At 35.6% G+C, this 12,532-nt stretch overlaps 1 protein-coding gene across 2 annotated transcripts in view; it reads right to left on the bottom strand.

Annotated features, from left to right (window-relative positions):
* SEMA3C (semaphorin 3C) overlaps positions 1 to 10,690 on the bottom strand; it is a 202,467-nt gene extending 191,777 nt beyond the window's left edge. Inside the window, exons 1-2 of one of the 2 annotated variants that reach the window (XM_060196327.1) lie at positions 10,365 to 10,690; positions 8,181 to 8,320 (exon numbers count right to left, since the gene is read on the bottom strand). In XM_060196327.1, the coding sequence (XP_060052310.1) occupies positions 8,181 to 8,283 (103 nt within the window). In that variant the 5' untranslated portion in view covers positions 8,284 to 8,320; positions 10,365 to 10,690. The remainder of the gene's footprint in view (positions 1 to 8,180; positions 8,321 to 10,364) is intronic. The other variant, XM_007527906.3, reaches the window with a different exon arrangement.
* Positions 10,691 to 12,532: the final 1,842 nt, after the last annotated feature.

Genomic DNA, 12,532 nt, shown 5'->3' with positions numbered 1-12,532 from the left:
TATGTTCTCTAGAGGAAACCCACCTAAATCAACAAGACACACACAGACTAAAAGTGAAAGGATGGAAAACCATCATAAAAGCCAATGGTCCACAAAAAAGGGCAGGGACAGCTATTCTCATATCTGACATGATAGACTTTAAAATAAAATTTTAAAAAATAGGGATGGAAATTACTTAATGCTCAGAGGATCAGTCAATCAAGAGGACTTAACAATTATTAACATCTATGCACCCAAGGAGAAGCCATCTAAATACATGAAACATCTACTGAAAGAGCTACAGCGATATATTAACAGCAACACAGTCATAGTAGGGGACTTCAACACCACACTACTTCAACTTGACAGATCATCCAGGCAGAAAACCAATAAAGACATAAGGGAGCTAAATGTGGAAACAGATAAACTAGAACTGTTGGACATTTTCAGAGTCATTCACCCCAAGAAACTGGATTACATATTCTACTCAAGTAGGCATGGGTCATTCTCAAGGAAAGACCATATGTTAGGCCACAAAGACAGCATCAGAAAATTCAAGAGCATTGGAATCATCCCAAGCATCTTCTCAGACCACAGTGGAATTAAACTAACACTTCACAATCAACAAAAGATTAGTAAGAGTCCCAAAATGTGGAAGCTCAACAGTGCACTATTTGACAACTAGTGGGTCAAAGAGGAAATAAAGGAAGAAATCAAAACATTTTGAATGCTCAATGAAAATGAACAAAAGCTAGCAAAATATTTGGGACACAACTAAAACAGTACTGAGAGGGAAGTTCATAGCCATTTAAGCACACATTATGAAACAAGAAAAAGCAGAAATAAACAAACTAATTGCACATCTTAAAGACCTAGAAGAAGAAGAAAAAAGAAACCCTAAAGCAACCAGAAGGACAGAAATAACTAAAGTTAGGACAGAAATAAATAATTTGAAAATAAGAAAACCATACAAACATCAATGAAAGTAAATGTGGGTTCTTCGAAATTGTGAGCAAAATCCACAGACCTTTAGCCAGATTCACAAACCAAAAAAAGGGAGAAGACCCAAATAAGTCGGATCATAAATGAAAGAGGAGATATCACACAGATACTGCAGAAATTCAATATATCATGTGTGACTTTTATGGACAAATATATGCCACCAAACTAGAGAACCTGGAAGAAATGGACAATTTCCTAGATACCTACGAACTTCCAAATTAAATAAAGAGGAACTAGATAATATGAGCAGGCCCATCACAGCTAATAAAATTGAAACAGCTATCAAAAACCTTGCCAAGTATAAAAGTCCTGGACCAGAAGGTTTTACAATTATATAAATTATATAAAAACTCCAAAGAAGAACTAATACCTCTACTTTTAAAATTCTTCCAGAAGATTGAAGACACTGGAATACTTCCTTCCAGCTTCAATGAAGCCAACATCACTCTGATACCAAAAGCAGACAGGGACACAACCAAAAAAGAAAACTCCAGACATATATCTCTGATGAACATAGATGCTAATATATTGAACAAAATTCTAGGCAACCAAATACAGCAGTCTTATTAAAAAGATTGTTCATCATGACTAAGTGGAATTTATCCCAGGGATGCAAGATTGGTTTAAAATATGTAATTCAATCAATGTTATCCACCATGTCAATAAAAGCAAGACCAAAAACCACATAGTCATATCAATAGATGCAGAGAACGCCTTTGACAAAATACAACATCCCTGCATTATCAAAACACTACAAAAAATGGGGATAGATGGAAAATTCCTCAAGATAGTGGAGTCTATATATAACAAGCCTACAGCCAACATCATACTCAGTGAAGAAAAACTAGAAGCATTTCTCCTCAGATCAGGTACTAGACTGGGATGGCCACTATCACCATTACTATTTTTTTATATATATTTATTTTCCCTTTTGTTGCCCTTGTTTTTCATTGTTGTTGTAGTTATTATTGTTGTTGTTATTGATGTCATCTTTGTTAGATAGGACAGAGAGAAATGGAGAGAGGACAGGAAGACAGAGAGGGGGAGAGAAAGATAGACATCTGCAGACCTGCTTCAACTCCTGTGAAGTGACCCTCCTGCAAGTGGGGAACCAGGGGCTTGAACTGGGATCCTTACACCGTTCCTTGCGCTTTGAGCCACGGGCGTTTAACCTGCTGTGCTACCGCCCAGACTCCCTCACCATTACTATTAAATATAGTGTTGGAAATTCTTGCCATAGCAATCAGGAAGGAGCAAGGAATTAAAGGGATACAGACTGGAAGAGATGAAGTCAAACTCTCCCTATTTGCACATGACATGATAGTATATATAGAAAAACCTAAGGAATCCAGCAAGAAGCTTTTGAAAATCATCAGGCAATACAATAAGGTGTCATGCTACAAAATAAAATACAAAAACCAGCGGCATTCCTCTTTGGAAACACTAATTTAGAAGAAGATGAAATCCAGAAATCAATTCCTTTTACTATAGCAACAAAAACAATAAAATATCTAGGGATAAACCTAACCAAAGAAGTGAAAGACTTGTATACTGAAAATTATGACTCACTACTCAAGGAAATTGAAAAAGCTACAAAGAAGTGAAAACATATTCCATGTTCATGGGCTGGAAGAATTAACATCATCAAAATGAATATACTACTCAGAGCCATATACAAATTTAGTGCTATCCCCATCAGGATCCCAAGCACATTTTTTAGGAGAATAGAACAAAGGCTAAAATTGTTTATCTGGAACCAGAAAAGACCTAGAATTGCCAAAACAATCTTGAGATGAAAGAACAGAACTGGAGGCATCATACTCCCAGATCTCAAATTGTATTATAGGGCCATTGTCATCAAAACTGCTTGGTACTGGAACACTAATAGACACACTGAATAGTGGAATAGAACTGAGAACCTAGAAGTGAGCCCCTACATCTGTGGACATCTAATCTTTGACAAAGGTGCCCAGACTATTCAATGGGGAAAGCAGAGTCTCTTCAACAAACGGTGTTGGAAAAAAATGGGTTGAAACGTAGAAAAATGAAACTGAAGCACTCTATTTCACCACATACAAAAGTAAATTGCAAGTGGATCATGGACTTGGATGTTAGACCAGAAACTATCAGCTACTTAGAGGAAAATACTGGCAGAACTCTTTTCTGCATAAATTTTAAAGACAACTTCAATGAAACTAATCCAATTACAAAGAATACTAAGATAAGCATAAGCCTATGGGACTACATCAAATTAAAAAGCTTCTGCACAGAAAAATAAACTACTACTCTAAGAGACCCCTCATGGAATGGGAGAAGATCTTTACATGTCATATATCAGACAAGAGGCTAATAACCAGAATATATAAAGAGCTTGCCAAATTCAACAACCAGGGAACAAATAACCCCATCCAAAAATGGGGGGAGGACATGGACAGAATATTCACCACAGAAGAGATCCAAAATGCCGAGCAACACATGAAAAAATGCTCCAAGTCTCTGATTGTCAGAGAAATGCAAATAAAGACAACAATGAGATACCACTTCACTCCTGTGAGAATGTCATACATCAGAAAAGGTAACAGCAGCAAATGCTGGAGAGGGTGTGGGGTCAAAGGAACCCTCCTGCACTGCTAGTGGGAATGGAAATTGGTTCAACCTCTGTGTAGAACAGTCTGGAGAACTCTCAGAAGGCTGGAAATAGACTTACCCTATGGCCCTTTTGGGTCAAGAAAAGTGACTATGTTAAGGGTAATAAGTAGCAAGGTAAAAAAAAAACAAAAAAACTGCCAGATGCCTTCCTTCCTGTGGAATACAGATAACAAGATAGCTAAAGCAATCATACTTACAAAAATAGTAATCAAACCAATAAATTATATGAAAAACTGTGATAATTATTGAATGAAAGGAGAGGAAGGAGGAAAAGGTGGGAGTCTCATTTATTATAATGGCACAAGAGCTTCTGTGTCAGATAAATATTAATACCCACCATTACCAAATTCACATATGACTTACCACATTATAGAATAATGACTGTATTTGCATATATAGATTAAAACTAATCAAACTAATCTACAGTTTCTCTCCTGGAGATTTATCCTAAGGAGCTCAACACACTCATCCAAAAAGATCTGTATACACGTTTGTTCTTGGCAGCACAATTTGTAATAGCCAAAACCTGGAAGCAACTCAAGTGTCCAACAACAGATGGAGTGGCTGAGCAACTTGTGGTCTATGTACACAATGGAATACTACTTAGCTATAAAAAATGATGACTTCACCATTTTCAGACGATCTTGGATGGACCTCGAAAAATTCATGTTAAGTGAAATTAGTCAGAAACAGAAGGATGAATATGGGATGATCTCACTCTCAGTCAGAAGTTGAAAAACAAGATCAGAAGAGAAAACACAAGTAGAACCTGAATTGGAGTTGGTGTATTGCACCAAAGTAAAAGACTCTGGGGAGGGTGGTTGGGGAGAGAATACTTGTCCAAGAAGGATGATAGAGGACCTAATGGGGTTTGTATTGTTATATGGAAAACTAGAAATGTTGTTCATGTACAAACTATTGTATTTACTGTCCATATTCAGTGGGGAAGCAATTACAGAAGCCATACCTTGCACTTTCTGCACCCCACAGTGGCCTTGGGTCCATACTCCCAGAGGGTTAAACAATAGGAAAGCTATCAGGGGAGGGGATGGGATACAGAGATCTGGTAGTGGGAATTGTGTGGACTTATGTACCCCTCTTATTCTATAGTTTTTGTCAATGTTTCCTTCCCTTTTATTAAAAAAAAAAAAGAGGGGATAGTATACAGAACTCTGGTGGTCGGGACTGTATGGAATTGTTACCCTATTTTCTTACAATCTTATTAATCATTGTTAAATCCTTAAATCCTTTGTAAAAATTTTATTTATATATAATATATATATGAATATATATATATATATATTGAAAGGATATACACAACCCCTAAGTTTTTAGCTGCACAAAATAATTTCAATGTAATAATATTTTTTGTGGTCAAAAAGAGGGAATGGTGCCTTTTGGGTCAAGAAAAGTGACTATGTTAAGGGTAATAAGTAGCAAGGTAAAAAAAAAAAAAACTGCCAGATGCCTTCCTTCCTGTGGAATACAGATAACTAGATAGCTAAAACAATCATACTTATAAAAACAGTAATCAAACCAATAAATTATATGAAAAACTGTGATAATTATTGAATGGAAGGAGAGGAAGGAGGAAAAGGTGGGAGTCTCATTTATTATAATGGCACAAGAGCTTCTGTGTCAGATAAATATTAATATCCACCATTACCAAATTCACATATGACCACATTATAGAATAATGACTGTATATGCATATATAGATTAAAACTAATCAAACGCATTTGTATTGAGATACTATTTAGCACAAAATAACGAATACAAAAATTACCAAGTGTAACATCTAGTGAGAGTCATAGTGCTCTTAACATGCAATGTATAACTAGCACAAAAGTAACTAATTAATAACATCTGAAGTGCATTCTCCCACAGGACTGATGCCCATATGGTTGACCTTGTGCCACATCAATAGGAAAAGCAAATCTGTAAATCACTGTTTCCCAAATGTTATCACTTCATCATTCTACCACAAGAAGAAGCATGGAACTTGGATGAGAGAAGAGGTCTCTTGTTTCACACACCTTTAAATGCATCGTAATCCTAACTGAACTGTGGCTTGACTTCTTGACAAGTGGATTCTCCTCTCCTACAGTTCTACCCAGGAAGAGACAGGAAGACAAACAAGATATAGTGAGGATAAAATTTCAAGATAAGAGAGAGGAGACAAGTCATTATGAAGGAATATATGATTCAAAAGACCTCTCCTTGATGTAACTTGAGATCATTTTCTTTAAAACTACCTTTCTATTCACAATTTTTTTCTGTTTGGGAGATATAGTGAAAATTTGAGTTAAGAAATAAATTAAATATACAATATCTCTATATGTAGTTAAAGAAGCATAAGGTCATATATGTCACCTTATACAAAACTATATTTAATGTCAAGACTAAGACATTTGGAAGAAATTTTATAAACTGTAAGTCTTATGAAATTAAGAAAACAAAATACAATTTGGGCTAGGCATTCAAACATGTATCTTATAAAATCTGTTAATAAAACAATTTTTAATTTAATTATAAAAATGTATACATTTTTGCAGTTCCTTTTATACAAGATACTTCATCTCTGAGACCACTCCACCATCTAAATCCTGGCAGAAATAGAGGAAATATAGAAATATAGGAAATTTTACTACTCCTGAGTCTCTCTTTTTATTTGATTAGTTGTTTCATAGTTTTAAACTTGGAATGAAAGGTATAAGAAGGGTTCAATATGCTTTAGTAATACATAAAGAGGACACTTCAAAGGGTCTGCTTTTCCTTTCTCTCAATTTAACTTGATAGCCATGGATTGTATGGGGAGTACCTGGATTAGTAGCTAAGGAAACAAAAGTTCACACATTTTTGTTTTCTAAATAAGGCTCCTCTTCAGTGCTTATGATGACCTTGGGGAAGCACTTAAGGATTTAAGAAAGAAGAAAGAAAGCTGTTTGACTGGTAACTGCCAGTCATACTATTGTTTGTAATTCAGAATAACAGAGTTTCAAAGACACTCTGCTATAGAAAGATCTCTAGCATGTCTAAATTTTTCATACAAAACTTAAAATCCCCTGATGGCTTCAAAGGTTATTCTGAGTTGAAAAGGGGTAATAAAACAAAAAGCAATCTTGATTGGTAGGGTGAGATTCCTGATTCATTTCTTAATCCATCTGCCAAATACTATGGGTTAATTGAGTGGCTAAGATGATCCATAAATCATATATATATATATATATATATATATATATGATTATGAATACATTTGGCAAGTCACTTCCTCAGTGGACCTCATAATTTTTATGTTCATGGAAACTTGAAAATATATAATTTCCATAAGCTTCTGAACAAAAATATTTGCACATATAAACATATCTGCAACCACTCTTTTGGTTTCATTTGAGATGAATACATTCACTCATCTTCAGGAACTACTTGTAGATATAGATGAAGTACCATTAAAACAACATATGGAAAGAACTGTTTTGAGACTGAGAAGCATTTTTTTTAAAGAGGAGATTTCATCATTTCTTCCTTTAATATTTTATTCATTATTTTTAGCTGGTAGAGACAAAGAAATTGAGAGGAGAGGAAAAGGGAAGATTTTAAAAAAGAGAGAGAAAGAGAAAACATGTAGCACTACTTTTATTGCTCATGAAGTTTTGCCTCTGCAGGTGGGGATCAAGGACTTGAACCAGGGTCCTTGCCTATGATAATAAGTGCACTAATCCAGGTGCACCACAATCTACCCCAAAATTATATAGAAAAAATTGTCATAGACTTACCCTCCTTAGCTCTTTATTCTTATAAGGACCAGAATATATTTGATGTTTCTCAATAAAACCAAATGACTATAAAGATGAAAAACACATTGGCCAGGAAGGTGGTTCAGCAAGGAGAGTGCATGCCGTTCACGCATAATAACCTAGACTTTGTCTCTGGTATCATATATAGCAGAGTGGTGCTCTAGACATCTCTCTCTCTCTCTCTCTCTCTCCTCCCCAGCCCCCTCATTAAATAAGTACATCTTTTCCTATTTTTTTTTCCAGAGTCACCACTGGCACATGTATCGTTTCACCACTCCTTGGCTAAATTATTTTTTATAGCATTCAGCTAGACAGACAGAAAGAAACAGAGACAGACAACATTAACACCTGACCTTTTGTTGGTCTCATGGAACCCCAACATGGAGCTGGTATTCTAATCTGGCCATGGCAAAACAACTTCTTTGTTTGGTAAGTTATCTTTCCAGCCCTTAAATAAATCTTTTAAAGCAATTAAACTGCTTTTTGTAAATCTTAGATTTTGAGTTCTTTATCATCTTCTATGAATAAACAGGCAACACCAAAGAGAGATTTTAAAAGAATAAAATATCTCAAGCATTTTTATGAGTAAATGCAACAGCTTGCCTTGGTCTATTAACCAATAATTTAAAATAATTACATAATCCAAAAACAGTAGGTTATTCTCTTTCATTTATTAATTTTTGAAGTAGATAAAAATGGAAAATGAAAGGTTTCAAATAACATTTTTTTCAGAGAATATGTCAATTTTCTTACCATCAAATGTTAAATAAACTCTTGCTTGTGGTTGAGAAGATCCTTTCACATAGACAGAACAAATTAATACTCCAACCAAGATGAAAATTGCCTGGAATGCCATTCTTCAGATTGGTAAAGTATTATCCAAGAGGAAATACCTTTAAAAGAGGTATAACAAATTTGATATATCTTACTTCACATTTTAGAATCACACACACACACACACACACACACATACACACACACCATGTATTCACAAGACTTAGCTGAACTTTTACAGACATTTAAACAGTAGGAGGTGCTGTCACTTTACTTCTCAGATGTTAATGATTTGATTGGATTCATTTGTGCCTCAAGGTCTTTGCATAAAGATAACCTGTTTAAGCTTTCAACAAAATAATGCTAAAATTAAAGCAACTGTGAGGGGGGAAAGTGTTTGATTTTCAAATTCCTTTGAGAATTTTCCAAGTATTTGATCTACCTTCTCTTTGAAAATGACCATACATTGCAGTGACTTGAGAATGGTACCAATGTGCACTAGTGGTTGAAAACTTGTCTTTCTACTATAAATACAGCTACAGTAGAAAAACCCTACATGAAGATTCATGAGTTCCACTCACTTCTTTCTTATCCTTTGTGGGCTAATGAAATGGTATCACTACCCATAAATATATATGTGCTCAATCTTGATCATTATAAATACTCAAATCAGTTATCTGCCAATTTATACAGATGAAACTGCAGCTGTTAAATGATGCTAGTGATGTAATCATGAACTCTAGCCAAATTCAAACCAATAATCTAGTGGTAAGCAGTCAAATGAACCATGTATCTGTCAATTTATATTTTATATAAGTCAGACAGTAAATAGGCTGTCATTTTTTTCAAAAGATAAATCAGAGACAAATGGTATTGTTTCAAACTGTAGCTATAAAACTGATGAATGCTATTAACTAATGTCTGCATACAGAGGGAGATCAGGTAATATATGTAACTATAAACCTGCAGGAGCTCTAGTGGCCATAAGATGCAAAATAAAATATAGTCTATCCTTTTAAGACTAATGCACAATAGAACAAAGACAGTTTAGTTTCAAAATTTTTATTTACAGGTTACCATAATGCTGATGTTTTTATATCATAAAGCTTTTAAAGATAAAATCCTAGCATTAATTTCATTCAGTATAGAAAACTACTAAAAAAATATTGTCTCATTAATAAGAAAATGGGAAGGTAGTCTGAACATACCATATTAAACAAACAAAAAATAGTTCCTAGGTGACAGACCAGAGTGTGTTAGAATGAAATTGTATGCCCTTTTACCACACAGATGGATGAAACCCTAGAGATGTTTGTTTTGCTAATTTTCAAAAGAAACAGTTTCTTCCTGCTTCCACAACCTCTTCACCCTGTCATCCCTAAATTATAACAAAATTGATTTTATGGGAGGACTTTCACTTAGTAATTTGTTCCCTGGTTTTGTTGACTTTATAGTTTAAAGCACCTCTTCCAACTAACAAAAGAGGGTGAGGGGTAAAGAAAAGCTATACATATACCTAATGTTCGTCTCTACTAAAAAGGTTCTCCATATCTACATTTTAAAAAACATATTGCTGTAGCATTATGATGTAATTCTTCTCAAACAAGACATTTAAAAAATTGCAAAGAATAATATCAGATTTGAAATGATAGGTAAAAATAAGCAAACATAAAGAATAATGTCATTTCAATCTTCCTATGGTGGAGAAGTGACTGAAATCCAAATGTCTTGCACATGCCACCCCTCCCACACACATACACCCCATCGCACCCCTATGTGAGAACATCTCCCCTTTAACTTGGAAACTTAAACATATTGCTCATTGATTTGGCTTCTCATCAGACACTAATAACCTGTAATAGAACAACTCCAGCATTTTGATCCGAGGACAGAAACACTCAACGTGAAACCCTCCGCAGGTGTCATAAGCTAAAGAAACAACTGAGGCCAGGTTCCCAGCAAGGGGCGCACTTCCAAGAAGAAGAAGAAGGAGAAGGAGAAGGAGAAGGAGAAGACCAAAAAAAAAAAAAAAAACTGCATGTGTTCTTAAGAAACTGTCCAGACTTGAACACTCTGAAGTGCGAAAAGTCAACTCATACAGCCTAAAGTTGTATTTTTACTAAATGTGTAATGCCACTGCTGAAAAGAATGAATTTCGCTTACCGGGGTGACAAGATATCGGCACAGAAAATGTTTCTTTAGTCCTTTTCCCAGAAGACCTTAATTACTAGAGCGCTCCAGCGGTGAAATTCTTTCTCGCCAGTCGTCTGAGTTTCTTTGTAAAGGAAGCCTCTGCGCTGTGGAGTCGCGCGGCACCCGGAGCCCTTCTCCGCGTCGCTCAATCAAGCACCTCCAGTGAATGGAAAGTGGTGGGGCGTGGGGGGCGAGCGCTCGGTGTCCGGTTACAGCTACGCGGCGCGCGTCTCCGGCTGCCCCTGCTCGCCGCCCAGCCAGTTCGCTGCACCCGCCCAGCGCTCCAGCCGCATCGCCTCTGACCACGAGGCTCCACCCAGAGCCCGCCCGCAAAAGCGCGGCCCAGAGCCGAGAAGGCAGACGGGCGGGGCGGCCCCCCAGGGCACGCTCTCCGCGAGGTGCTGGAACGCGCAGCAGCAGGCTAAAGGACCAGCAGAACTACCACTCTGCTCCTTTAGCCGTTCGGGATAGAGTGAGCAACTTGCAGGGTGCACTCCAAGGTTTTTATTTTTTACCAACAGCCCTTGGAAGACACTCAGGCTTTGCATGGCCTTAAATATCAAAGTCAAAGCAATGTTTTGCCAGAGAAAGATCGCTGTATCCTTTTAAGGCAAAGCGATGCGTTTTTAAAAGGGCATGAGTCTTGTCTTTTCCTGTAACCGATTTTCTAAAACAGGTCAAGATAAAGCAACAGTCTTCTCTCAGAAGTTTATCCTTGTCATGGGTATTGTTTCCTAATTGTCCTGAAGGCAATAATTCTGTTGACCTTTACACTTTGACTACAATCCCGTATCTTTCCCTATGGGGTACTCCTAGCATATAATTACAATAAATTATTTTACGACTTCAGAGGAAGGCTGTTCTAAATTGTGCTACCAGATTTAAACATTAGAGTTTTACTTCCAGCTTTATGTTCAGGTAAACTTGTTTAACTCTAAAATTGGCTTGGTTTTTCAGTGAAAATTACTTTTCCACAATGCAATGGAACAGACATATGAATAGTAGAGAAAAATGAGAACACCTATAAAATGAGTACATAAAATCTTTGAAATCATTGTAGGCTATAGCCCAGCAGATGTCACTATACAGAAGGAACACAAGCATATTTACCTGTACGCATATTCCTTATAATTTCTTTATAAAGTAAAGCAGGTCACTGAAGTCTTTATCAACTATATAACAACCCTGAAAATGTAAAACCATTGCAGAAGTGAAACAGCTGAAATAAATCTCAGATAGGAGGCAGTGAATAAGACACATATGTCATGTCCAGAGTCTACAAAAACATGTTTCTAAATATTTGTGTATAGCTGAGATATGAAAGGTTCACATTAAATGAAAATGCAAATTTAAGAGTTCAAAAATAGAATTCCAGGGCCATATTATCTCTAGATAATTTAGATGTTTTTTCATGAATACAGTAAACTATTTTTATGACTGATGCGATGAAAACATAAGCAGTTCCTTCACATAAAATTTATACTAATGAATTCAAGCTACAACATATCTGGCAGTATTAAAAATTAAAGGTAAACATGAATAACCATTATTCATTTTTCTCTGAAATGCTTTTGAAACTGATTAAGACCCGGGTTCTATAATGAACAGTATTGTTTTTGGACTAGTGTCTGAATTCGTATTTATAAATTAAGTAGAGAAAACAGTAAATCATTAGAAAGATTACTATGGGCTTCTTAAATTGCTAAAAAAAAAAAAAAAAAGATTACTGTGAGCATTACCACATTTCATAGCTATTAATTGAGAAATATAGAGTCATTAGACATTGATTATAATTAAAGGTAAGGTTGAATATATTATGCATTCAATTTGTAAGGCTCAGGGAACCAAGATAAGGAAATGCAACATTATTAACAAGGCAAATATTGTATTTATTTATTTTAAATATTTTATTAGTAATTAATAGCTATTTATAAGATTATAAAATAATAGGAATCTAATTCCATACCACTCCCACCATCAAAGTTCTATGACCCCCACAACCCCCCCAGTAATAACCATATTCTCCCAATGTCATAGATATAGATTGACTATACATATATATTTTTTCATATTTCAAGTTGTGTGTCTCAATTGTCCATATGGCACATATAAGTGAAATCATCCTGTAATTGTCCTTC

The sequence above is a fragment of the Erinaceus europaeus genome, chromosome 8 (genome assembly GCF_950295315.1).
Source record: "Erinaceus europaeus chromosome 8, mEriEur2.1, whole genome shotgun sequence".
Lineage (NCBI taxonomy): Eukaryota > Metazoa > Chordata > Mammalia > Eulipotyphla > Erinaceidae > Erinaceus > Erinaceus europaeus.
Note: the sequence above shows the minus strand (reverse complement) of the source record. Positions and strands in the feature narration are given on the sequence as shown.